At 39.9% G+C, this 24,358-nt stretch overlaps 1 protein-coding gene across 1 annotated transcript in view; it reads left to right on the top strand.

The window, feature by feature from the left end:
* Positions 1-24,358, top strand: part of ATP10D (ATPase phospholipid transporting 10D (putative)) — a 120,512-nt gene that overhangs the window by 65,386 nt on the left and 30,768 nt on the right. Inside the window, 6 exon segments of the mRNA XM_060148233.1 lie at positions 9,121-9,353; positions 16,470-16,658; positions 18,806-19,415; positions 20,041-20,147; positions 22,384-22,510; positions 24,064-24,248. Coding sequence (XP_060004216.1) covers positions 9,121-9,353; positions 16,470-16,658; positions 18,806-19,415; positions 20,041-20,147; positions 22,384-22,510; positions 24,064-24,248 — 1,451 coding nt within the window.

Raw genomic sequence — 24,358 nt, 5'->3', positions numbered from 1 at the left:
TCTGCCAAATCCTCTGACCTTTGTCAGGTAACATAATTTAATCATAGAAGTGAGATGCTGTCCTACAGGGTGTGTACACAGGGGTGGGGCAGGAATCTTGGGGGCCATCTTAGAATTCTGTCTACCACAGCCTCTTAACTTTGCTTAGGGTGTCACTTCTTGTGAGAAGTTTTATATTTTTATGAAATCAGTCTTATCAATTATTACGTCTATTATTAAGACTACAGATATTATGATTTCTGCCAGTGGTGTTCAACTTAGACATCCACCTGCCCAAAATTTTAAAAATATGCTATATTTCCTCTTAGGTAAATATATTTTAAGCTAGCTTTTGTTGTTACTTGTGTGTATGAAGGATAAAACATTGAGTATCATATAATCACTATACAATGTGAAAAATAGCTAATCATACTGGATATGATATTCTGCATTGTTCCATATTTTTTATTGCATTTTTATTACAAAAGCAATATTTTAGAAAATTTCAGATAAGCCAAAAAAGGAAAATTTTAAAGCCATCAGTAACTCCCACCAGAGCAGAAGCAAGAAGAACTACAGTCCTGTAGCCTGCGGAAAGAAAACCACATTCACAGAAAGATGGACAAAATGAAAAGGCAGAGGACTATGTCCCAGATGAAGGAACAAGATAAAACCCCAGGAAAACAACTAAATGAAGTAGAGATAGGCAACCTTCCAGAAAAAGAATTCAGAATAATGATAGTGAAGATGATCCAGGACCTTGGAAAAAGAATGGAGGCAAAGATCGAGAAGATGCAAGAAATGTTTAACAAAGACCTAGAAGAATTAAAAGAACAAACAAGAGATGAACAACACAATGACTGAAATGAAAAATACACTAGAAGGAATCAGCAGCAGAATAACTGAGGCAGAAGAACGGATGAGTGACCTGGAGGACAGAATGGTGGAAATCTCTGCCATGGAACAGAAGAAAAAAGAATGAAAATAAATGAAGACAGCCTAAGAGACCTCTGGGACAACATTAAATGCAGCAACATTCACATTATAGGGGTCCCAGAAGGAGATGAGAGAGAGAAAGGACCCGAGAAAATATCTGAAGAGAATATAGTCGAAAACTTCCCTAACGTGGGAAAGGAAATAGCCACCCAAGTCCAGGAAGCGCAGAGAGTCCCAGGCAGGATAAACCAAAGGAGAAACACGCCAAGACACATAGTAATCAAATTGACAAAAATTAAAGGCAAAAATTATTAAAAAGCAGCAAGGGAAAAATGACAACATACAAGGGAACTCCCATAAGGTTAACGACTGATTTCTCAGCAGAAACCCTGCAAGCCAGGAGGAAGTGGAACGATATATTTAAAGTGATGAAAGGGAAGAACCTACAACAATACTACCCTTGCTGGGTAGATACAGCAAGGATCTCACTCAGATTTGACAGAGAAATCAAAAGCTTTACAAACAAGCAAAGCTAAGAGAATTCAACACCAAAAAAACAGCTCTAAAACAAATGCTAAAAGAACTTCTCTAAGTGGGAAACACAAGAGAAGGAAAGGACGTACAAAAGCAAACGCAAAACAATTAAGAAAATGGTAATAGGAACATACATATCAATAATTACCTTAAATGTGGATGGATTAAATGATCCAACCAAAAGACACAGGCTGGCTGAATGGATACAAAAACAAGACCCGTATATATGCTGTCTACAAGAGACCCACTTCAGACCTAGGGACACACACAGTCTGAAAGTGAGGGGATGGAAAAAGATATTCCATTCAAATGGAAATCAAAAGAAAGCTGGAGTAGCAATACCCCAACATTGGGGTCATGTACCCCAATGTTCATTGCAGCACTATTTACAATAGCCAGGACATGGAAGCAACCTAAATGTCCATTGACAGACGAATGGATAAAGAAGATGTGATAGATATATGCAACGGAATATTACTCAGCCATAAAAAGGAATGAAATTGGGTCATTTGTAGAGACGTGGATGGACCTAGAGACTGTCATACAGAGTGAAGTAAGTCAGAAAGAGAAAAACAAATATCGTATATTAACACATATATGTGGAATCTAGAAAAATGGTACAGATGAACCAGTTTGCAAGGCAGAAATAGAGACACCGATGAAGAGAACAAATGTGTGGACACCAAGGAGGGAAAGCGGGGGGTAGGGGTGGTGGTGTGATGAATTGGGAGATTGGGATTGACATGTATACACTAATATGTATAAAATAGATAACTAATAAGAACCTGCTGTATAGCAGAGAGAACTCCACTTTGCTGTACAGTAGAAACTAACACAACATTGTGAAGCAACTATACCCCAATTTAAAAAAAGAAAAACTCCCACCAAACTGATTGGACCTCTATTAACATTTTAGCACATTTCTTTTGAGTCTTTTTCCTGTAAACATTAATATATATGTTTTTTAAACAAAATAGCATTACAGTGTGCTTTGACTTGTATAACCATTTTTCTTAAGACTTCATCATGATCGCCTTTCCATTCTCTCCTTATTTTTCTAATGGTTATGCCATATTGCACTGTAATGACTGCCAAAATTTATGTAACTAACCAACCATTAGTTTAGGTTGTCAACAGTCATCTGCTGTGGCAAACAATGCTGCAGTGAACATCACTGTAGGTAAACCCCTCTGTCCATTTGTGAGATTATTATTTTCCAAGATTATCTGATTATAGATCCCTGTTTTTGAGAAGTATTTTACAGAAGTAATGTTTCACAAAATATATGGCGGGAAGCACTGCATTATTTTTTATATTTGTTGGGTTTTAAATTTTGTATTTGTAGCATCTAAGAGTGCTAATACCAGCCCTCTCCCACCCCTGTCCCTGATTATACACGCTCCTGCCCAGTGAGTACTTCTCTCTGTGGCCCCTCGTGCAGGGAAGATACTGAGTGACTGAGAATTAAATGCCATCCGGGCTGAACTGTAATTGATGAGATAACTGTTTGTGAGCCATGGAGTGTTACATACACCACCTCTATGAGGTGCTGACTTTGCCTCTGAACACTTCTCTACCACAGATACATCCAGAGCTCCTGGTCCCTTGTCAGTAATGGTTTTAAAACAAGTATATGTACACAAACACACAAGCACGTGCTCTCTCTCTGTCTCTCTCTCTGTCTCTCTCTTTCTCTAAATGCTGGAGTTAGTAATGATAGGGGCTAGTTTTCCCCAGAATTTAACCCTGAGACATTATTTTCACTGAAATGAAACTTAGTTAAGCTTTCAGGATTTTTTGGCAAAAGAATTGACTACGAGATATTTCCATTTAAAACGTTGCTGCTGGGAAATAACCCCTTACCCTTATGCAGTTGAACTAAACACATCTGATGACACCATTGTTTGTTTTAAAACCTTGTAACTTATAAATTTGGTCCATGGACTAAGCATCATCAACATTAGTCTTAAGATACGTTTGTAATAAGTAATGAACCCATATTGATACTTCATTATTAACCAAAATCCATATTTTATTGGGATTTCCTTAGTTTTTACCAAAGGTCTTTTTCTGTCCCAGGATCCCATCCAGGAAATCACGTAACACTTAGTCATCATTTCGGTGCCTCTAGATTTGACAGTTTCTTAGCCATTCCTTTTTTTGGATGACCTTAAGAGTTCTGAGGGGCATTATTTAGGGATTTTGTAGAATGTCCCTCAATTTGGGTGTGTCTACACAGTGCTTTTATGATGCAGTTTGTGAATCTGATGTACATGGTGGCATCATTTAGTAGTTTCCAAGAACAAGGATTTGGGGATCAAGCCTTCTGAGTCTGATTCCCATCTCCACTGCCTGCAAGCTGTGTGACCCTGGGCAATTTATATAATTTCTCTGGGCCACAATAAAAAGGATCAGTAATAGATCTACTTCATGGGATGGTTAAGAGATAAGAGAAGATAAATCATGAAAGCACTTAGAGCATGGCACAGAATAAATTCTTTGTAAGTATTAGCTGCTAGTATTGTCATAATTATTGTTGTCAAAATAAGAAATAGGCTTGTGTGTTGAGGAACTCATGGTCCAATGTGGGAGACAGGCACGGAAACATAATATCTTTTTAAGTGCTGTATGATTAAGGTCAGTGTTCTCTTTCCATATTGTTTTGATTTTCAGGCAGTCAGTTTTGGAGGTGGATTTGCACTGATCAAGGTTTGGGGCTTGGAGATACTGGACAAATTCCTGGAATGCTGGAAATGTGAGGAATTAGTTTAGGATGAAAGGTTTTGTGTCAAGGATATGTGGATGATACAGTTGAAAGAAACTCAGCTGAGTGTGCTGTTTACAAGCAGGTGAAAGTTGGAATGCTGGAAATGTTTGGGGGATTAGTTCATAGCAAAATGTTTGATTGAGGATATGCGGATGATATAGTTGAAAGAAGTTGATCTGAGTGTCCTGTGCTGTTCACCCTTGTGTTTGGCCCTTTGGAGAGCACATTGAAACGTGTGGTAAATGTTTTGTTCCATAGTCTCATGCTCACTTCTTCCAGATATCAAATAAATGTAAATTATAGGCTGTGAGCAGGTTACTGGATATTTGAAGAGGGGAATTGGAAGAGAAGAGAAAGATTAAATAAGAGAAAAATAAAGTAGTCAACGTAGTACCTAATGTAGTACCTACCTTGAGACAAAGGAAAGATTACAGACTTTGTATATTTTCTCTTACGAGCTGGAAAGCAAGAATTCTTTTGCCACTTTGAGGCATTCATGGAACTAACTAGAATCTACTTTATGAGACATAATAGAAGTCTTGATCATTTGCATAGATTTTGTTTATCAGTATAATAATAAACCTCATACCCAATTTTAAAAAAATTTTTCAGAATCTAAAAGTATGGGTCTTAGTAGCTGTGTGTTCTGAATCACATTGTAACTTTACTGATTTATTTCTCATAGCTTTCCACAAAATTATTAAAGATTGAGTCACTCCAGGTCTTTCTAAATTTCTCTCTTGCAGTTCTACCTATTGAGCAAGTTTGTCCTACAGTAACAGCTCAGCCATCTGGCCTTATACTAATTACACAGTTGCATGATGACTGGTTCCCTAATGATGGCTATGGGAAATTCCTAACGTATAGCCTTCATGTTTATATATGTTGTGTAGCATTCTAATTATTTATTCTTAAAATGCTATCACATCATCAGTAAATTTCTTTAGCTGCTCAAGGATTGATCAGCATAGCACTATTGACATTGTGGGCTGGATGACTCTTTCTTATGGGGAGCTGTTTAAGATGTTTAGAAGCATCCTTGGCCTTTGCCCACATGGCCAGTAGCACTTCTCCCCAAGATGTAACAACCGAATTGTGTACAAGCATTGCCAAATGTTCACTGGGGGGACAAATTCACCCCTTGCTGAGAATCACTGAGCTAACCTCCTGTATACAAGTAACTGCTAAGGACATATAACACAATGGATACTTGTACTGACTGTGCAGTCACGAAAACCCAAATTCAAATTCTAACTCAACCCACCCAAACTGTTTACTGTTTTACTTTTCTCAGCTGCCAAGTGGAGCAGTGATAGTTTCTAGTATGTACAATAGCATTATTTTAAAGATAAAAACAAAATATGTATGGATACAGTTATATATATAGTTGTTTATATAAAGAACCTAGCACAGCCCACACAATCAAAGACAGTGGTCCTGGCCAGGTGGCCAATTATTATCAAAGTAAGCTAGAGGAAGTGTGAAAAAGGAAGGGGAAAAAAAAATAATAATAAAAAGTTAAAAAAAAAATAAAGGACCTAGCAAGGTTCTTGATGAAAAGGAGATATTCAATAAATGTTAACTCCCTACCCTGCAACTTCCCCTTGATGCTAAGGATATTATTCATATGTCTATTCATACATTTACTCATTATTCATTACTCATTCATTTACTCATTACTCATTATTTAAACTGCAAAACATGTACTCATTGAAATCGAGCAGGGGATATTGACCATGTGAAATAATAAGGAATAATACATATTAACTTTTGGGGCTACATTTAGAAACAATATAGCATGAAGACTCGTAGTGCTGGCTGTAGATTTTAGTATAACTGGTTATAAGACTGATCTGTTTCACTTTTGTGAGATGGGGAAAATTACTTAGTGTTGATTTCTTTATTTCTGAAATGAAGGTATTAATAATATCTACCTCCGAGGGTTGTTATAGTGATTAAATGAGACAAATGCCTGACACATAGTAGCATTCAGTAGTACATGGAAATTATGGTACCAATGAGTGGTATGGATGAGAGCCAGTGTAGTTACAGAGGTCTTCAGTGAGGAACTGGCATTTGAACCAAGCCTTTAAAGATGTGCAAGATTGATGTAAGTAGAAAGGAAGAGAACGGACATCCTGAGCAAAGGCACAGGTAAGGATGGAGAACTTCAGAATGTCTGGGACACAATAAGTGTATCTGTATTTTTTTGTTTGTTTGTTTGTTTTTTTGCGGTACGCAGGCCTCTCACTGTTGTGGCCTCTCCCGTTGCGGAGCACAGGCTCCGGACACACAGGCTCAGCGGCCATGGCTCACAGGCCCAGCCGCTCCGCGGCATGTGGGATCCTCCCGGACGGGGGCACGAACCTGTGTCCCCTGCATCGGCAGGCGGACTCTCAACCACTGCACCACCAGGGAAGCCCCAAGTGTATCTGTTTTTGAAGCTGAAATGTCATACAGGGAAATAGTCTGTACTTTTTAGGCAGAGAATATAATGAAACTTACAGAACTGCAGAACTGGAAAGGATCTTGAAGTCATTGCGTCCAGATTATTCATTCTTCTAATAAGAAAACAGAGGCCTAGAAAGAGCAGGTGATTTGCTGAAAAGCCACTTAGTCTTTGGAAGAGTTAGTTCTAGAACCCAGAATCACCATGTTGTCTCTTAGCCTTTCCTTGTCCTTAAAAAGTATAGACAAAAACTATTAAATAGGATACACAAATATTCTTTATTTTATAAATTAACTTGCCAAAAGCTATACTTTATTCAGTAGCTAGACTTAGCCTGAATACAGGCAACTAGCAATCCAAACAAGCACATATAACAAGACAGACAAGGCCCCTCCTCTCATAGAACTTCTATCGGAGAAAATCGTCACAAATAAATTAATTTTTAAATAAAAAATATTAAATAGTGAAAAGTGCTATGCAGAAAATTATAATGGGGTGATATAATATAGAATGAGCAGAAGGCTACTTTGGATGGTTGAGCAAGGCTTCTCTAAGGGGGATATCAGAGCCTAGATCTGAATGACATGATCTTTGAATTCAGGGGTAAAAGCCTTCCAGTCAGAGGGAGCAGCTAGTATAGGGGTCCTCAGACTGAAATGAGCTTGGCAATATTCAAAGTAAAGAAAGAAAGGCCAGTGAGGCTGGATTTAGTGCAGAAGAAGGAGCGGCAAGAAAGTTAGGTCAGGGGCTTCCCTGGTGGCGCAGTGGTTGAGAGTCCGCCTGCCGATGCAGGGGACACGGGTTCGTGCCCCAGTCCTGTGCTCCGCAACGGGAGAGGCCACAGCAGTGAGAGGCCCGCGTACCATAAAAAAAAAAAAAAAAAAAAAAAAAAAAAGAAAGGTCAGCCTAGGCCGGATCATTTTGAGTTAGGTACACCAGGATAAGAAGGTCAGATTTTATTCTAAGCGAACTGTGGAGCCACTGGAAAGTTTTGTGCAGGGAGTGGTCTGCTCTGCTTCATGTTTTAGAAGATCACTCTAGCTACTGTTTTAATGATGGTGGCTTGGGTTAAGGTAATGGAGGTGAAGAGAAGTTTAGATATTTGGGATACATTTTGGATGAATAATAGACAGCTATTGGTGATGCTCTGAATGTGGAGGTGGGGGGTGGCGTAGGGAACAAAAAACAAATCAAGGAGAATCTTCAATTTCTGGTGTTAATAGCTAGGTAGATATTTAGGTACCATTTACAAAGATGAGAAAGACCAGAGAAAGAGTAATTGAGGCGGGGGTGGTGATTTGGAGGAAGAGAGGAAGCAGTCTGCATTTACCATATACCAAATTTAAGATGTCCATTGTTTATTTATTCAACAAGTATTTATTGCGTATCTATCACCCCCTTCTCTGGGCTTTAGGAATATCAGATTAACAAAAGACAAAATTCCTTGCCCTGTTGGAGTTTATATTGTAATGGATGATTCAAAAAATTAAAAATAAGGTATATGATGTGTAGATGGTGTTAAGTGCTGGGGTAGGATATGTAACAAACAGTGTGGTTAGATCTGGGAAGGCTTCATTGACAAAGGGATACCTCCTAGTCTCCTTGAAGTTGTAAGGGGGTGAGCCATGCAGATATCTGCTGGAAGAGCCTCATGGACATCCAACTGGAAATGTCAAGTAGAGAGTTGGATGTCTGAGTCTAAATTCTAATTAGAGGTTAGAGTTGAAGGAATAGGTTTGGGGGTCTTGTGCACAGAGATGGGGGGGACCAGATGACATCACCAAAAAGAGTATATAGGTAGTGAAGGGAAGGAGCTCCTGCAGCCATCCAGTATCTGAGGACTGAGGAGAAGAGGAGACAGCAGGAGAAACTTAAGAAGTAGCCGCACTGAAGCAGGAGGAAAAACAGTACACGTGGTATCAAGAGAAACCGAAAGAGACATTTGAAAGGAGAGGACGTTGGATATTGCTAAGAATTCAAAAAAGATATGAATAGATGCAGTCACTGGGTTTGGTAACTTGGAGCTAGCTCATTGACAACCTTGACAAGAGCAGTGTCCGTGGCGAGATACAGAAAGCCATGAGGCTGGTTGAGAGACAAAGTAAAAGAGGGGAGAGTTGTTAAGAGTGAAGCGCTTGAGAAGGGCATGCAGATCACAGTGAACGGTTTGGTGTTGGAAACTTCATCCATAGTAGTATGAGGGAAGGCAGAGAGTTGGGGTACAGATGCAGATAGGTTGGTAGATTTGACCATGGGGAGAGAAGGGAGTTCCTCTCTGATTGCTTCTACTTTTCTCAATGATGGAAGTCCATTCCCTCAGTATTGGAGGAGTTTGGAGGCCAGGTTTAAAATGGGAGGAGATGGTGTGAAATAGCTGTTTAAGTAAATGCCTGACATACTCAACCTGCAAGAGTTTCCTCTCAGGGAATGACCCAGTGTGATTTTTATCCCTCAGCCAAGAGGCTAGAGTCCTATCAGGAAGCTGCCTCTGAAGATGAAGATTCTGCTGACACTCCCAGTGGCTCCCTCAGCAATATGGCGAAACCAGGGGCCCCCAGCTGCAGGATGGTTCGCAGTGGACCTTTAGGAAGTATATCCTCAGATCATCTTACTGGGAGCTGTTTTGCTCTAGGAAGTGGAGCCAGTGAAGTCCCTCATTCCAGACAGGCTGCTTTCAGTAGCCCCATTGTAAGTGTGAATGCATGACGTGAATCTTGTCTGTCCACGGTTGATAATGAAAGAACATCCTCGTAATTAGAATAGAGCCAAACGCTGTTGTCTTTTCTACCTGAGAGGAGACTGCATAAGTGCAGCTCAGTGTGACTGCCACATACAATATCCTAATTTTGGAGATAATTCAGTATTGAGAGATAGTATATCATTTCAGAAAAAAACATAATATTTCTGGCCAGGGTTGATAGCCTGGAGAAAGTAGCCTTGGTTTAAGGATCATGGCTCACTTTCAGAACCAGCAAAACTACCACAGAGGAATCTATAGACAGGTAAGTGTGTCTAACTGATAGGGAAATTCAAAAGCCTTTTGGTATCCTCCAAGGCCTTTTTATCTCTTTGCAGTCTTTCCCCAGATCCACCAAATCTGTGCTCTCCTCCCCATTCCTAGTCCTGAGAAGGTAATTTTCTGATATTTCTATATCAGAGCTCAGCAGGGTGTGTTCTTGAGTCCTGAGGGGAAAACATAGAAAAAGGACCATGTGGAAGATGGGAAAGAGGAAAAATACTCGTGTGAAAGAATTAGAAATCAAACGTTTTGCTATACTTAAAATTCTATAAAATTTCAACTGCCTTCCACGTTTCATTAACTCTTGTGTTAACCAAGATGAAGATTCCCCAGCTGTGAGACTGGTAAGCAGTTGGTGACCTCTGAAATAAGTTACATAACAAGAAAGAAACAGCTTTGGGGAAACTTTGTGTTTCTCCACTGAATTTATATAGAATTTCATAGTAGAGATATGATCTGAATAGACCCCAGGGATCTCATTCGTTCTGGAAAGGCCTTGAGGGGAATCTGGCTCTTCTCAAAGTTCCACCAAATGTACAATTTCAGGAAACTAGGAAGATCATTTCACTGCAATTCATCCTGTGCATTTCTGTGGCTCTAAGGATATCATACCTGTTATATTCTATCATTGCCATATGTCAAGCTATTCCAAACATCTGGACTTAATTTTTCTCCAACTTCTGAAAAAAAAGGGTGGGGGGAGAATGCACACCACCTCTTCTCTGTACTGATTTTCAGGCTGTATCAGAAATAGGTATCTATTTTCTTCTATTTTATCAATTTTGCCCATTCCTCTGCTGATCTTTTGTTTTGTTTTGTTTTGTTTTGTTTTTCCGGTACGCGGGCCTCTCACTGCTGCGGCCTCTCCCGTTGCGGAGCACAGGCTCCGGACGCGCAGATTCAACGGCCACGGCTCACGGGCCCAGCCGCTCCATGGCATGTGGGATCTTCCCGGACCGGGGCTTGAACCCGTGTCCCCTGCATCGGCAGGCGGACTCTCAACCACTGCGCCACCAGGGAAGCCCTGGTGATCTTTTATTTCCCACCCACCTGAAGTTAACCACATAGTGACGCATGTTTGCTTGGAAGTCAAGGGTATTAGCAACCAGGTGGGACTGTGCCATGGTCTCCCTCGCGGTTTCCTGATCCAGCCTCACTCTCTTCCTGGAACAAAGGATTGTATCCTAGGTTAAAGTCATTATGGTTTTTGTACCATTTCCCATCTAAAACTTATTCTCCCCTCACTGCCTACCTCTGTCTACCAGATCTGATGAAATACTTCCTTCTTTAAATATCATTTCTCCTGAAGATTTCTCAGACTGTCTTCTCAGCTTCTAAGTTCTGTTTACACAGTCCCTCCTGCCCTTCAGTCCCTTAGTCCTCATGACATTGGCCTTGTTTCTGCCTCTGACATAGACCTTGCTCCTTGAGAGCAAGGACTTAAATCATCTTGAATCCCCGGCATCTGAGGTCAGTGCCTTGCACGTTCACTCTCAATAAGGTATCGTGAAGGTGGTTATATGAAACTGCTCAACAGGCTCAGTCTTCCCATTCAGTTCATGTTTTCACTTGCCCTGTACTCCAATGCCATGTGTCATGCTGATTATATAGATGCTCTGGGATTGCTGTTCTGTTCTGTGTTTTCAATACTACACCCTTACATATAAGGATAAAGAGGTCTTCCTTGAATTATGAGACCATCTCTCACTCTTACTCTAGACAAGCCGATTCTATCCTTCTTGGAGACTAACGATTATTTTGAGAAAGCTGTAGATCCTTTGACCTGAAAAATTAGCATCCGTAAAAATTGTGTATATGATTCTAAAAGTCCATCCATGGAGCCCTGGTTGAGAACACCAGCTTGAGAGCACACTGAGAGCTGTGATGTCCAGAAGTGGAAGGTTGGAAGATGGCACCCTTCATGGGGGAGGCAAGGTGAGAGTCAGAGAGCGAGGATCTGAGGTCAGGGTGCCGGCCAGGGTGCACCGGCTTTGGGAGTTAGAATGTCATTGAGGACCGTGAGTCCCGGGTTCATGTGACCTGTTTTAGAAATAGAAGCCTTAACTTTCTAAGTCAGTGTTTTTATGCTTCTTTAATCCTCTAGAAGTTTTCATTCAGCAAGCATGCTATTCATTCTACCTGGAGTGTTGTCCTCTTACATCTTTATATGGCTGTTTCCTTTTTTTTCACTGAGGTCTCAGCTCAGATGTCACCTCCTCAGTAAATCTTACCTACCACGCAATCCAAAGTACATTCCATCCCTCCCACTCTTGTCTCAATCTAGAAGCAATTTACTTACATGTTTAGAGGTTAGTGCTTCCCCTACCTAGAATGTGAGTGCCACATACCCGGGATCCCATCTCTTCTGTGCACCCCTCTTTCCTTGAGGAGTGCCTGACACCATAGATCAACAATAAATGTTTATAAAAGGAGTGAATTAATTAATGGACTAATGGAAGACAATGGCATAATACTAGACCAGGGATATAAATGAATAAAACATGCCCCCAGCCTTCAGCTTTGTTCTAGGTAGAGGAAGCAGACATATAAGTAAATAAAGATAACCCTGTATTAAAGATGCAGTAATGGTAGTTAATTCAGAGTATAATGAGGGCACAAAGAAGGGAATGATCAACTCTACAAGGGTGAGAAGATATCCAGAAAGGCTGCAAAACAGAGATAAAACGTAACTTATGATTAGACTAATGAGTAGGGGGTTACACAGTAGAAAAGGAAGGAAAAGCACTTGGGGCAGACAGTGTGTAGCATGTGCAAAGGCTCAGAACCACAGAACTGGGGAGAACATCGTGTGGAGGAGGAGCTGTCCATGTGCAGTTATTGGCCTTTGTCTTTTTTCTTCAGGTCTGTGGTATTTAGGAATTTGAAGGAGAAGGCATATTTAAAGTGAGGATGGCAGTGGGAAATGAAATAAAACCCTCAGGTACAGGTGGAGCTAGGGGAGGAGTAGGGCACAGTATTAGAGCTTGGTCAACCTGATCTCCCACGCGGAGTATCTTTGTCCATTATTAAACCGTGGACATTTTAGATTTCGCATAAACAATTAAAATGCGTCCTAATCACTCAATTTTAAAACAAACAGCATTCAGTATAGAGTAAGGCTACCCAAAAGCTTTGGCAGACACTATGAGATGGCAAAGAGAAGTCTTGGCCAACATTTGCTTGTTTAATTTGGATTTATATAGGGTGAAAAAAAGAAAGAAAGAAAGAAAGGAGTGGGGGAGGGAGGGAGAGAGGAAGAAAGAAAGGTGAATGTGAAATCTGCAAGCTGGTAGGAAAGCATAATATGAATCATGGGGGTAAATCTAAAATTTCAAGTAGCCAGATGTTATCTAAAATGAGGACAAAGATGTTGGACTCCCACCATGAAATAGATAAGGCTTAGTTCAATTATGGGAAGCTGTCCACATTGTGTTCTGTATTCCCTAATTAGGAGTACACATTTTCAATGCATTAAAAAAATGTCTATTTGAGGTCAAGTGGGAGGGGTTTATGTATTTGCTTTCTAAGGAGTAACATCTTTTCAATCTGTTTCTCCACCCCCTTCTTTATGGAATATAAAACCAGCAAGTGTCTGATAGTAACGTACAGCAATAACATTTTATGGCTTATCCATGTACCAGTTACTGAGTTGGGGATCCAAAAATCTACGAGAAATGTTCAGTCATAAAAAAGAATGAAATAATGCCATTTGCAGCAATGTGGATGGACGTAGAGATTATCAGAATAAGTGAAGTAAGTCAGAGAAAAACAAATATCACATGATATCACTTATATGTGGAATCTAAAAAAATGATACAAATGAATTTATTTATGAAACAAAAATAGACTCACAGACAGAAAACAAACTTATGGTTATGGAAGAAGAAAGGGGAGAAGGTTAAATTAGGAGTATGGGATTAACAGATACAAACTACTATACATAAAATATATAAGCAACAAGGATTTACTGTATAGCACAGGGAACTATATTCAATATCTTATAACCTATAATGGAAAAGAATTTGAAAAAGAATAGAAATAGATACAACTGAATCGCTTTGCTGTACATCTGAAACATTGTAAATAAACTATTCTTCAATTTAAAAAAATGTACAAAAATCTATAAGATATGGTCCTTCCTTGAGAGGAACTTACACACCCTGTGGGGAGAGTACATATGCATGGAATCATTTAAAGCTGGATGGTTTGGGCCTGGTTCTTGGAGTAATCAGAGTTCAGAGAAGGTAGGATCTGTCCATTATAGAAAAAAAAGAGCAAAAGTCAATTTTGTAATAGAAGGTCTCCATGAGGAAAATTTGGATCTTAGGTAAAAACACCTGTGATATAATCTTACAGATAAGAATTGCATGTGATAACACTATACTTTCTCCTCAATTCAGCAACTGTGAATATCTTAGTCACTAGGGATTAACTTATTTTAGAGACAGCAACTAAAGTGGAAGAACATTCTGTTCCTGCAGTTTCATTTTGACATGTATCTTTCCTTAAATCTTCTTCTGGGCTCTTCTTTATATTATTTTATGATGCTTCTAGGGTCTTGTATGGTCCGGAGTTTCTTACATTTATTTTGACAGTACTTTTTATAAACACAGTTTTGCTGACCAGAGCCCCAGCTTTGGTCAGCTCCGGGATCTCTTTTATTCTCATGATCACAGCACAGGTTCTTAAATTCCCCAAATGACTTATTAGATTGACTTATGTCTTTGTCACAAAGACGGAAGTTACAAATCTTCATTAGCCTTAGAGTAACTTCAAAATGCAGTAGAGTCCTTATGTTCTGAAGCCACTTATTAGTCAATGCGGAGATCATTGGCACAATGAAATCACTATTTGCTTCTAAGGTCCCTAACTCAATCCTAGTCATGTTCCAAAGAGCAAACGTCCCTAAAAAATAAAATTAGGGAGACCTGCACATACTAGCCTCTTCTTGGAGATTCCTGGTACCCATTAAACGCTCTGAGAAGTGCTACAGTAAAGCACTGTTTAAACATTTCTTAAATTTATTTCAGTATGGAACTCCTTGGGGTTTTGCTTAATTCGCATAAACATTCTGAGAAGGATGCCTCTGGAAATATTGCTCCAACCCATGGCGTCTGTCACACTCACTAGATGACAGTATCATCATAGACCTTCATTAATCCTATGCAACAAGGTTCCTGAGTATCGAGTGAGAAAGAAGTCTCAGATGTTGCCACTCTCTTCTGCTGACTTTGGCAAGGGGGTCCTCAAGGAAAGGGTGGTCCTCTGAGTCACTGAGGGCCCAGCACAGGCACTGGCTCAGTGTTACTATGTGTGAGACGCGGGAGGAAATGTGGCCAAGTCGTTAATGAACGGCCATCAGATTACAAGTGCTTACGAACTCCATCAAACTGCAACAGGGTTCAAATTTGGCTAAGTCAAATATCCCGGAGCAAGAGAGGCTGTTTTTAGATAGAAATTTAAGAATGCCTTGTGACAGCAGAAAACTGGGACCTTTGAAACCCATTGTTAGCCTGGTAACCTGCCTGAAGGTGAGTGTATCGTTCGAGAAGGAGAAGGAACATTAAATTATTTGGGTTTCTGTTGTGCTGGTCTCATGTCACTCATTCTCTCATTTACTTTATACAGCCACCCTGTGAGGTAGGTGTACTTTTTACCATTATTCAGAAGAGGGAAAATGAAGCTCAGAGGGTTAAGTAAGCAGCCTTAGGCCCCTAGAGGGTATGCAGTGGGTCTAGGACCTGAACCCCAACCCATGTGATTCCCAGCCTCTGCTCTTTTCTTATTGAGGCTGTGCGAAATCTCACCAAACTCCTAAGCATAAGATGCAAGGCACGGTCACTCTGAATCTAATACCACACATCTCCGTATTTTACTCTGTTCTCTCCGTCACCTCTCCTGGCTTTTCTGCAGTCAGGACTCCTCTAGAATACAGTGGCACTTTTGTGAAAACTTGATTCAGAGGAGATGGCCCCTTTTTTGACTCATCTGAAAAATTTGTAAAGCAGTTGACTGCATACTACAGATTTCTAGTACAACATTCTTTCATTAAAACTAGTACTTCTAAATAAGAATGAGAAGTACCGTGTTTAACAAAATGAAGTATTTTTCCCCAGTAAGCAAACTTCTTAAAGCCAGTTTGTAAATGGAATTGTACAAAAGAGAGGGGCATAGGGCACAGTTGCCAAAAATATTTGATGATCAGAAATCTCTTAGAGGGACCCTTGGATATTAGCGTCTTGTAGCATATTACCAGGAAATACGGATGAACTCTGTTAGCGTGCTTATAGTAATTTTATTTCGGAGGGTTGGTTTTTAACAATAGTAGTGATTTGAGCTGTAAAATATTTTGTTAAAATAACATAGTATGAATAACGCCCTCACTTTTAAAAGAATTGATATTCATCAGTTGCTGTGGGATGAATATATGCCCAAAGTAGAATCCTAGACACAATAAAATATAGCTCTGCCCTGTGTATTTCAAAATAAGAAAACTCACTCAGCTAGTTTTTGGTGAAAGGCATTGCTCCTCTCTTGCTTACTTTGAATTAATAGTCAAGGTAGTCTCCATTCATATTATGCATTCTGAATTTTCTATTTAATTTTTTTCTCTTTTATTTCCCTATTCTCACATCCCATGACACCATGTCCATTAAATCTTTTTTAGAAGAATAAAGTTTACTGTCTCATGCTTCACAGATTCTGGTTAGAAAAGCTCACGTAGATTTAAAACTCATATTTTTAGGTACTTATTGTAACAACACTTTCTCTTTCTGGATCTTCAGGAAACAGATGTGGTACCAGACACCAGGCTTTTGGACAAGTTTAGTCAGATTACACCTCAGCTTTTTACCCCACTGGATGAGACTATCCCAGATCCACCACTGGAGACTCTGTACATCATCGACTTCTTTATTGCTTTGGCAATTTGCAACACAGTAGTGGTTTCTGCTCCTAACCAACCATGGCAAAAGGTGAGTCTCTAATGCAAACAAGGGTCACCTTCCAGAAGAGAATTTTGGGTTTAAATGTACTTGTTATGTCGTCTTATTATGTGGATCGTAATTAACAATAGCAGCAGGTAATATTTATACATTACTTAATCTGTACTCTGAACTTACGATGTTCTAAGTGATTTACTGGTACTAATATGTTTAATCCTCCCAACAGCCCCATGAGTTAGGTGCTGTTACTCTACTGTTCCCCATTTTACAGGTGAGCTTAAGTAACTTGCCCAGGGTCACAGGACCAGTTTGTGGGAGAGATAGGATTGAACCCAGGAAGTGTGGCTCAGAGCTACTATACTATTTTGCCTCTAGGAGGATAGCTGATGAGAACAGTTCTTGGAAAATATGACTCTGTTCATTTTGCTTTAGTTTGCTTACCAAATTTGAAGCTTTCTGTGAAACTTCTAAAACCTCCAACATATGCACTACATCAAGCAAAATATAAAGTATTAAATTCATTATCATGTTTAATGATAATGTCCCTTTTCATGTACCAGTTGGGTAATGTAAACTCAATCGCTCTAAAATCCAATACATCTATAATATACCAAGGTTCTGCAGTTCCCACACAAGCTGGATTTTTAAAGTCTCTTTGTAGCTTAGAATCCATGGAAAATTCATTTTCAATTAAAAAGAAAAACTTGTTTTAGAGACTGGTGATTTACCGCTTGCTGTGCTATCTTCCTTGAATATAACTATCTCCCCTTTTGCATACATCTATTTAAAATTCAATTTGCGGCACAACCCAGTTAAATTTTAATTTTCTGTTAGATCATTTTCTCTTGGCAACTTCAGAGGTGGTCAGTTTTAACATAAAAATGTTTTACTTCCCATTAAGCTTTCATTTGATCAGAAACTGTATTTTTATAAGATTTCAACTAGAAATTTGCTCTTTGAAAACGTACATAGTTAGAGGATAACTCACTGGATGTTCTGTTTTTCTCCCCATGTAACACTTTTTCATATACATCTGTTTCCAATATAGACATCTTTTGGCGTTTTCTGTTTAAGAAATATAGTTGCCTTCTCCCCAAAGAATATAATATTCTGTAGCCTGAAAGAAAATCTCTGTAGACATATAAGAGCCTAAGCCTCATGATATTTTAAGGTAGTGACAGAAAGGCAATGAATAAAGAGTTAATCAGAATTCATGTGGAGTACAGAGACGTCATCTGTGGTTGAGTTTCACTTTTCATTTTTGAGTTGCCAGTAAGTTTGAAAATTGACCAGCATGAGTCCCTCAAACTATCATAAAATTAATACTTATTAGGAGAAAATTCTTTAATGCCTTGGGCATTTCTAAATGAGAAAATTTTAGCATTCAATTAATTGGTCATCCCAATTAGTTATTAAATTCTAAATTTAATCACTGATAAAAGTTAAGATCTAGAAGAAATCAGGCTATGAACAAGAAAAAGTTCTATAAAAATAGAAATTTGAATTCCTATTATGCTGATAATTCTTCTGTGAGCTACTTTGTTTATTGGCCTACTTTGCTTAAAAGGTCATATTAACAACCTTTTTTAGAACCTGGAAAATAAAAGAAAAAGAATACATTTTGTTAATCTTTTGATTTACTTTCTTCCAGTGTTTTAAATGTGTATTATGATACATTTGTTTTTATGCTGTTTTTTAATACTATTTTTTAGCTTTTTCAATAGTGCCCTGTAATCTTTATAAACTTGACCTTTAAATGTTATGTAACATTTTAAGATGTTTCTAATTTGCTATTATTAAATGCTTGTAATTTTTAAATTGTTATTGCTAGGATGCATATAATAAAGATTATTAGTTTTTTATAGTTTATTTCATTAGGGAAATTTGCTATACGTATGCCCACTGCTAGCAATGTAGCATTTTATGTCTTTTGCTATCAGTTTTCTTCCTAAGTGGTTTTGAAATTCACAATTCCATCAACATTAGTACATCTTTTTCATCATGGCTATTTTTATTTTTATTAACGTTGCCTGCGGCATTTGTAAGTATGAAGCAGGCTGCCATGTGAGGGAGTGGTAACTCTTCATACCTCCTTTTTTCCCCCCCGTTTGACCTCACAGTTGTTACCACCTGCCTTTGACTGTATTATTGAGACCTTCCCATATTATCTTTCCTAGACTGGACTCTCTTCTCTGCATGCAATGCCCATTAAGTCTTTGGAAGAGATTAAAAGCCTCTTCCAGAGACTGTCTGTCCGAAGATCAAGTTCACCATCTCTTGCCAGTGGGAAAGAGCCATCCTCTGGGGTCCCAAATGCCTTTGTGAGCAGACTCTCTCTCTTTAGTCGAATGAAATCAGCTTCACCTGTGGAGGAAGAGATCTCCCAGACCAGCAAGAGTCCCCAGGGCTCTGGTAACTCAGCTTGTCGCATAGAAACTGAGAAGCAAGACAGCAATGTGGATGTCACAAACGGCAAGGTGGAATCCCTCCCTGGACAGCCCTTGGCCTGCAGCCTGTGTTATGAGGCTGAGAGCCCGGATGAAGCGGCCTTAGTATATGCCGCCCGGGCTTACCAGTGCACTCTGCAGTCCCGGACCCCAGAGCAGGTCATGGTGGACTTTGCTGCTTTGGGACCATTAACATTTCAACTCCTACACATCCTGCCCTTCGACTCAGTAAGAAAAAGAATGTCCGTTGTGGTCCGGCACCCCATTTCCAACCAAGTCGTGGTGTATACAAAGGGCGCTGATTCTGTCATCATGGAGTTGCTCTCAGTGGCTTCCCCAGGTGGGTTCATACAGGACTGAGAGGGAAGTGATAGGAAGGGCTTGGAGATCGAAGGGCCACTCTCAAGGGATTTATAAAGGCAAACAAGCAGATCTGTAGGGATCCGTCACCCTTGGTGAAGTGTAGGGGAAGCTGCCTAGGATCTGGTGAGAAAGCACCTAAGTTTTGGGGTTACATAGACAGGGTTCAAATCTGGATTCTGACAGTAGCTATGTCTTGATAAAGTTACCTAACTGTCCTTTGCCTTCAATAGGTGGGGATTATGGTACCTCCTTCATAGGTTCCTGAGAGGTTTAATGATATACTATATGCAATATATGCCGCGCCTCTGACCAGAGCCTAGAAAATGGTAAATGCTCAATAAATGACAGCCAGCATCCTTATGATCATTGTGACAGTCATTATCGATGGTGTGGGAATGGTGTTTGTATTAAGTTCTTGGTACTTTTCTCTCCCCAGGGAAAAAGAGACAAGGGAATGATTTATTCTGAGGGGTCCCTTTTATAAACGCACATTTGGGATTCAGAACTACAAGACCTTTTGTTTGTTGTGGGTTAAGTTACCATTGTTTTAAAAAATATGTCATTGGGCAAACTGGTGGGAACACGTGTGTTAATTATTTTAGATGGACCAGGTCTGGAAAAACAACAGATGATGTTAAGGGAGAAAACCCAGCAGCACCTGGATGCCTACACCAAGCGAGGCCTGCGCACTCTGTGTGTAGCAAAGAGGGTAAGGCTGCTCCGTGTGCCTGTCGGCTGGCTTCCTTCCTTCCTAGCTCCACTGTCATTTAACGAAAACGAGCGCATATCAAACCCTGATCTAAGCATCGGGAAAAGTTTTTGGGCCACTGGGCTCTATTTTCATATCGCTTCTTTATTCCTCATATATTGGTTGGTTGTAGTTTGTTCTCAAAGTATTTTGCCAGAAAGATGCCTGAAAGTTATATCGTCTGAGTTCTCCCATGTTTCAATATATCCGAGTGCTTTTGTGTGGAAACTGCAGTATGACTGGAAATAAACATCCCTGGATCCTACTCTCTTTCTCTGAGTACCTTGCAAATATCATTCCTCTATCTTACAGCATTAAATGTGCTTTGCAAAGAATGAGGCTGGAGACTGGCCTTAATTTTCCACTTATAAGTTCTTGATATATTTTCCTGGTGGGCTCATAAGTCTTTATCTGTAAATCCAGGTAAATTTCCTAAATATTATCTCAGTTTTTATCATTCTCTATTGAGAATAATCCTGGGACATAGTGTATCCTTTCTAGATAAAAATTTAAGTAATAAGAAAGAAGACAGAGCTCCAAGAAGTGATTTGAGGGGTATTACTACCAGAACCACCCCTGGGGGCATGGGAGAAACAGAGATACGAAGCCTTTTAAGAGTGAATTGGTCAAGTTTTTTGTGCCACTTGGCCAGTGGGGTATGGCCTAGGTATTGACCAAGTCAAGCTGCTCAGCTGTAATGAAGCTATATGCAAGGCCTTACACCCTTATATTACCCTCCCTCATTGATAAGCCAAGACGTCCCCATCCCTACAGCCATAGCCACAACTGCATCCCCAGCTGCACACCTAGATAGGGTTTCTTCCTTTAGTACAAACTCAGGTAACTCATTGTTTCAGAGTAGAGCAGTGGCAGGAGAAGGTGTGGAAGTCTACTTAGGGTGGAGAAGGAGAGTCTAGTAAGGGCTAGTGCAAGAGAAGGATATGCTTATGGGGGAGGGAAGGGAGTCTGTTGTCAAGATATAACAGAGCTATGATGAACATTGAAGGAAAAGAAACAGAGAACAATCAGATCAGCCCACATAGGGGAAATATTGGAGAAGAACCAGGGAGGCTCCTCTTGCCAACTCTCTCCCTCTTCTCCATAACTACCTCCTACCCGTTCTGTTGTCTTTTCCCTCCCTGGCTCTGAGCTCTACAGTTAATTTTTGCTGTGTTAGAAGCCAAAGTATCAATTTTCTCTCCTTCATTCTGGGCTCTGGCTGGTAGAGAAGACTGAGAGATACATGTAGATCAAAGTATCAATGCTTTAATGGCTGTCCAGTAGTACCCAAACAATAGAGCTCCTGGGAGAACTGAATTGGAGACTATAGCTAGGACCTGAGGCCAATGTAGGCATCTCTCATTTCTTCTCCAAGTTCTTGGGAACTGCCTTAGGGAAAGTGGGATCTGGTGTAGACTCTGAGGCACTTAGTCAACCAGCTGCATGGAGAATCAAAAGCCTGCCTCATACGCAGTTGTAAGAAGAATGAAGAATTCAAGATCGAAACAGACCTTCTGCCTTTTCAGTGGAATGGTCCTGCCCTGATAAAAATGTAGCCCAACAGATGTCAGATTCTCCCAAATCAAATTACCTTGTGGGCAAGAATGAGTAGATAGAGAAATTGCCTCACCCCCTCTACTGCATGCTGCTTTATAAGGACCGAAAGTAGATTTCTCCCATTACAACAACCTGAAGACAAAGGAAAATCTATCATTGGTTCCTTCTCCAGGAATTCCACTTAATTTTTTGTTTGGAAGAGAACTTCCTTGCTTCACCCATTTGGCCTCCTTTTTCTTTTAACCTTTACAGATAACTCACCCTATAAACCAACCATCAAAGGAAATCAAAGGTGCTGCTAGCTATATAATACCTGACATTGAGTACGGGACACCACTTTTTCAACTGCACCATTAGAATAACCCTGAATTTAACTTTCAAGTGGCTCCTTTCTCCCAACTGCATACTCCCTGGTTTAATTGATTAACCTACTTTCATCTTATATGGTGCCTAGAATTTCCCAGAGATTCTGAGCTACAGGGTCTGTCCATCCTCTGTGTTACACTAGTCTGATCACAGAGCTCGGGAAGTTTGTGACTGGGTAGTGTGAGGATTTGGACCTGGCCTGAGTGAACCCAGAGAGGGAAATACCATAGGCTCATCACATGGCCTGCCTCATAGCTTTTTTTCCCCCTCATAGGTCATGAGTGACACTGAATATGCAGAGTGGCTGAGAAATCATTTTTTAGCTGAAACCAGCATTGACAACAGGGAAGAATTACTACTTGAATCTGCCATGAGGTTGGAGAACAAACTAACTTTACTTGGTAGGTATTGTCCGAAGGGGGAATTTTCAAAAACACTTGATGTCTGTAAATTAGTTATTCACCAGTGGCTTTTTTTCCACTTTGATCTAATAGATACATGTGGTTCTGCCCACCCTGTCCAGTTTGACTTCTACCCTGCTTCCAATCCTTTCCAGTCCATTTTCCACTGCAGTGAACTTAGACTTCATTTGTGGCAGGCTGGTCATCCTTAAGATCATTTAAAAATTCAATGCTTTAACGTAGAATACAAAGCCAATTAAATACCCTGGTTCAAGAGAGGAAAGCTCAAGTTTCTTGCCAGCCATTGGGTAAGGTATTTAATATGTGTTGTCTTTTTGAATCTGCACAACAAATCTCTATTTTATTTAGAAGAAACTTGGAGCACAGAGCAGTTTAATGACTCGTTCAAAGTCACGTGCTAGTGGCTGGCAGAGCTGGGGAGAAGCTCAGATCTACCTTACTCCAGGGCTGTGCCTGCAACCAGGCTAATGAAATTTGTCTCTCTTCTCTTACTTCCTGGTTTCAACTAAAAGTTGCACACCTGACACCTCTTGTCTCAGATAGAGCTGCATCTTAAAATCACCTGGAGCACTTTAAAAAATACCGATGCCTGCCCAGGGATTCTGTTTCAATTGGTCTGATGTGTGGTGTGGCCATTTGAATTTTTCAAAGCTCCCCAAGTAGTTCTAAGAGGCAGCCAAGGTTGAGGAACACAGCCTTAGAGTACTAACACACCAAAACACCGGTCTCTGTGCCTCTGCTTCAGAGAAAAAACAATGATCTAACTTGGTCTCTAGCCAGTAAAGTAATGATCTTCCTCCTGTCATTTCTCTGTGACAGTGTGAGTGGTACAGATTCACATTTCCTCATCTGCAGTTCCAAACTCAAAACTGCTTTGTGAGTTTAGTGCCAAAACTCATTTAGCAGCAAAATCAGGCCTGATTTGATAAGACAATTAAAGTCTTTATTATCCTAATTAGTGTGAATGTTGTAATTTGTAAGTTTTGCTAAAAAATACTAATGTGCGTGATTACCAGATATTATAAAATATGATACATATATCCTCTTACCTTTTAAAAATCTGTAAAACTTCTGAATTCTAAAACATAGCCTCAGTTGTTACAGAAAAGGGAATTATGGCCTTATAATATGAAAGAGCATTAAAAATAGATAATACGTGTTACTGACCAGAACAGTCTTTAAAAGCCTACCCTTACCCTCGGGAGTATCATGGAATTATAAAATTGAAGAGTAAGGATATATGAGTAATTGAATGAAATCCCCTCAATTTACAGAGGAGCAAGCTAGCCAAAAGGAGAGCAAGTAAATTTGATAAACTCATTGATTGCGAAGGCTTTCTTCCCAAAATATTACTTTGTATATGATTTTGGTCTGAGTCTTCACGCTTCATTTGGACCCCTTGAGGCTACTGGAACCTTTTGTGTAGTTCAGGATTGGGTCGGCTAACAGATAGGGTTCAATTATAGTTTAGATGAGCTTCAGCTGGCTTTTGTGTTTCTTACAAGCCCTGTTGCATTTTGGTTAATTTTTAGGTGCTACTGGCATTGAAGACCGTCTGCAGGAGGGGGTCCCTGAGTCTATAGAAGCCCTTCACAAAGCCGGAATGAAGATCTGGATGCTGACAGGAGACAAACAGGAGACAGCTGTCAATATTGCTTATGCGTGCAAACTACTGGAGCCAGAGGACAAGCTTTTCATCCTCAATACTGAAAGTAAGGTATGTTTACTGAGATCAAGCCAGTCTCTTTGTGTTTTCAAAGCCAACGGAATACTTGTGATGTGATGGCTATAAGGAGAAAGAAAAACCAATAACCATTAGCTCCTTGA

This window comes from Lagenorhynchus albirostris, chromosome 4 (genome assembly GCF_949774975.1).
Source record: "Lagenorhynchus albirostris chromosome 4, mLagAlb1.1, whole genome shotgun sequence".
NCBI lineage: Eukaryota > Metazoa > Chordata > Mammalia > Artiodactyla > Delphinidae > Lagenorhynchus > Lagenorhynchus albirostris.
The sequence above is the reverse complement of the archived record's forward strand: the minus strand, read 5'-3'. Positions and strand labels throughout refer to the sequence as shown.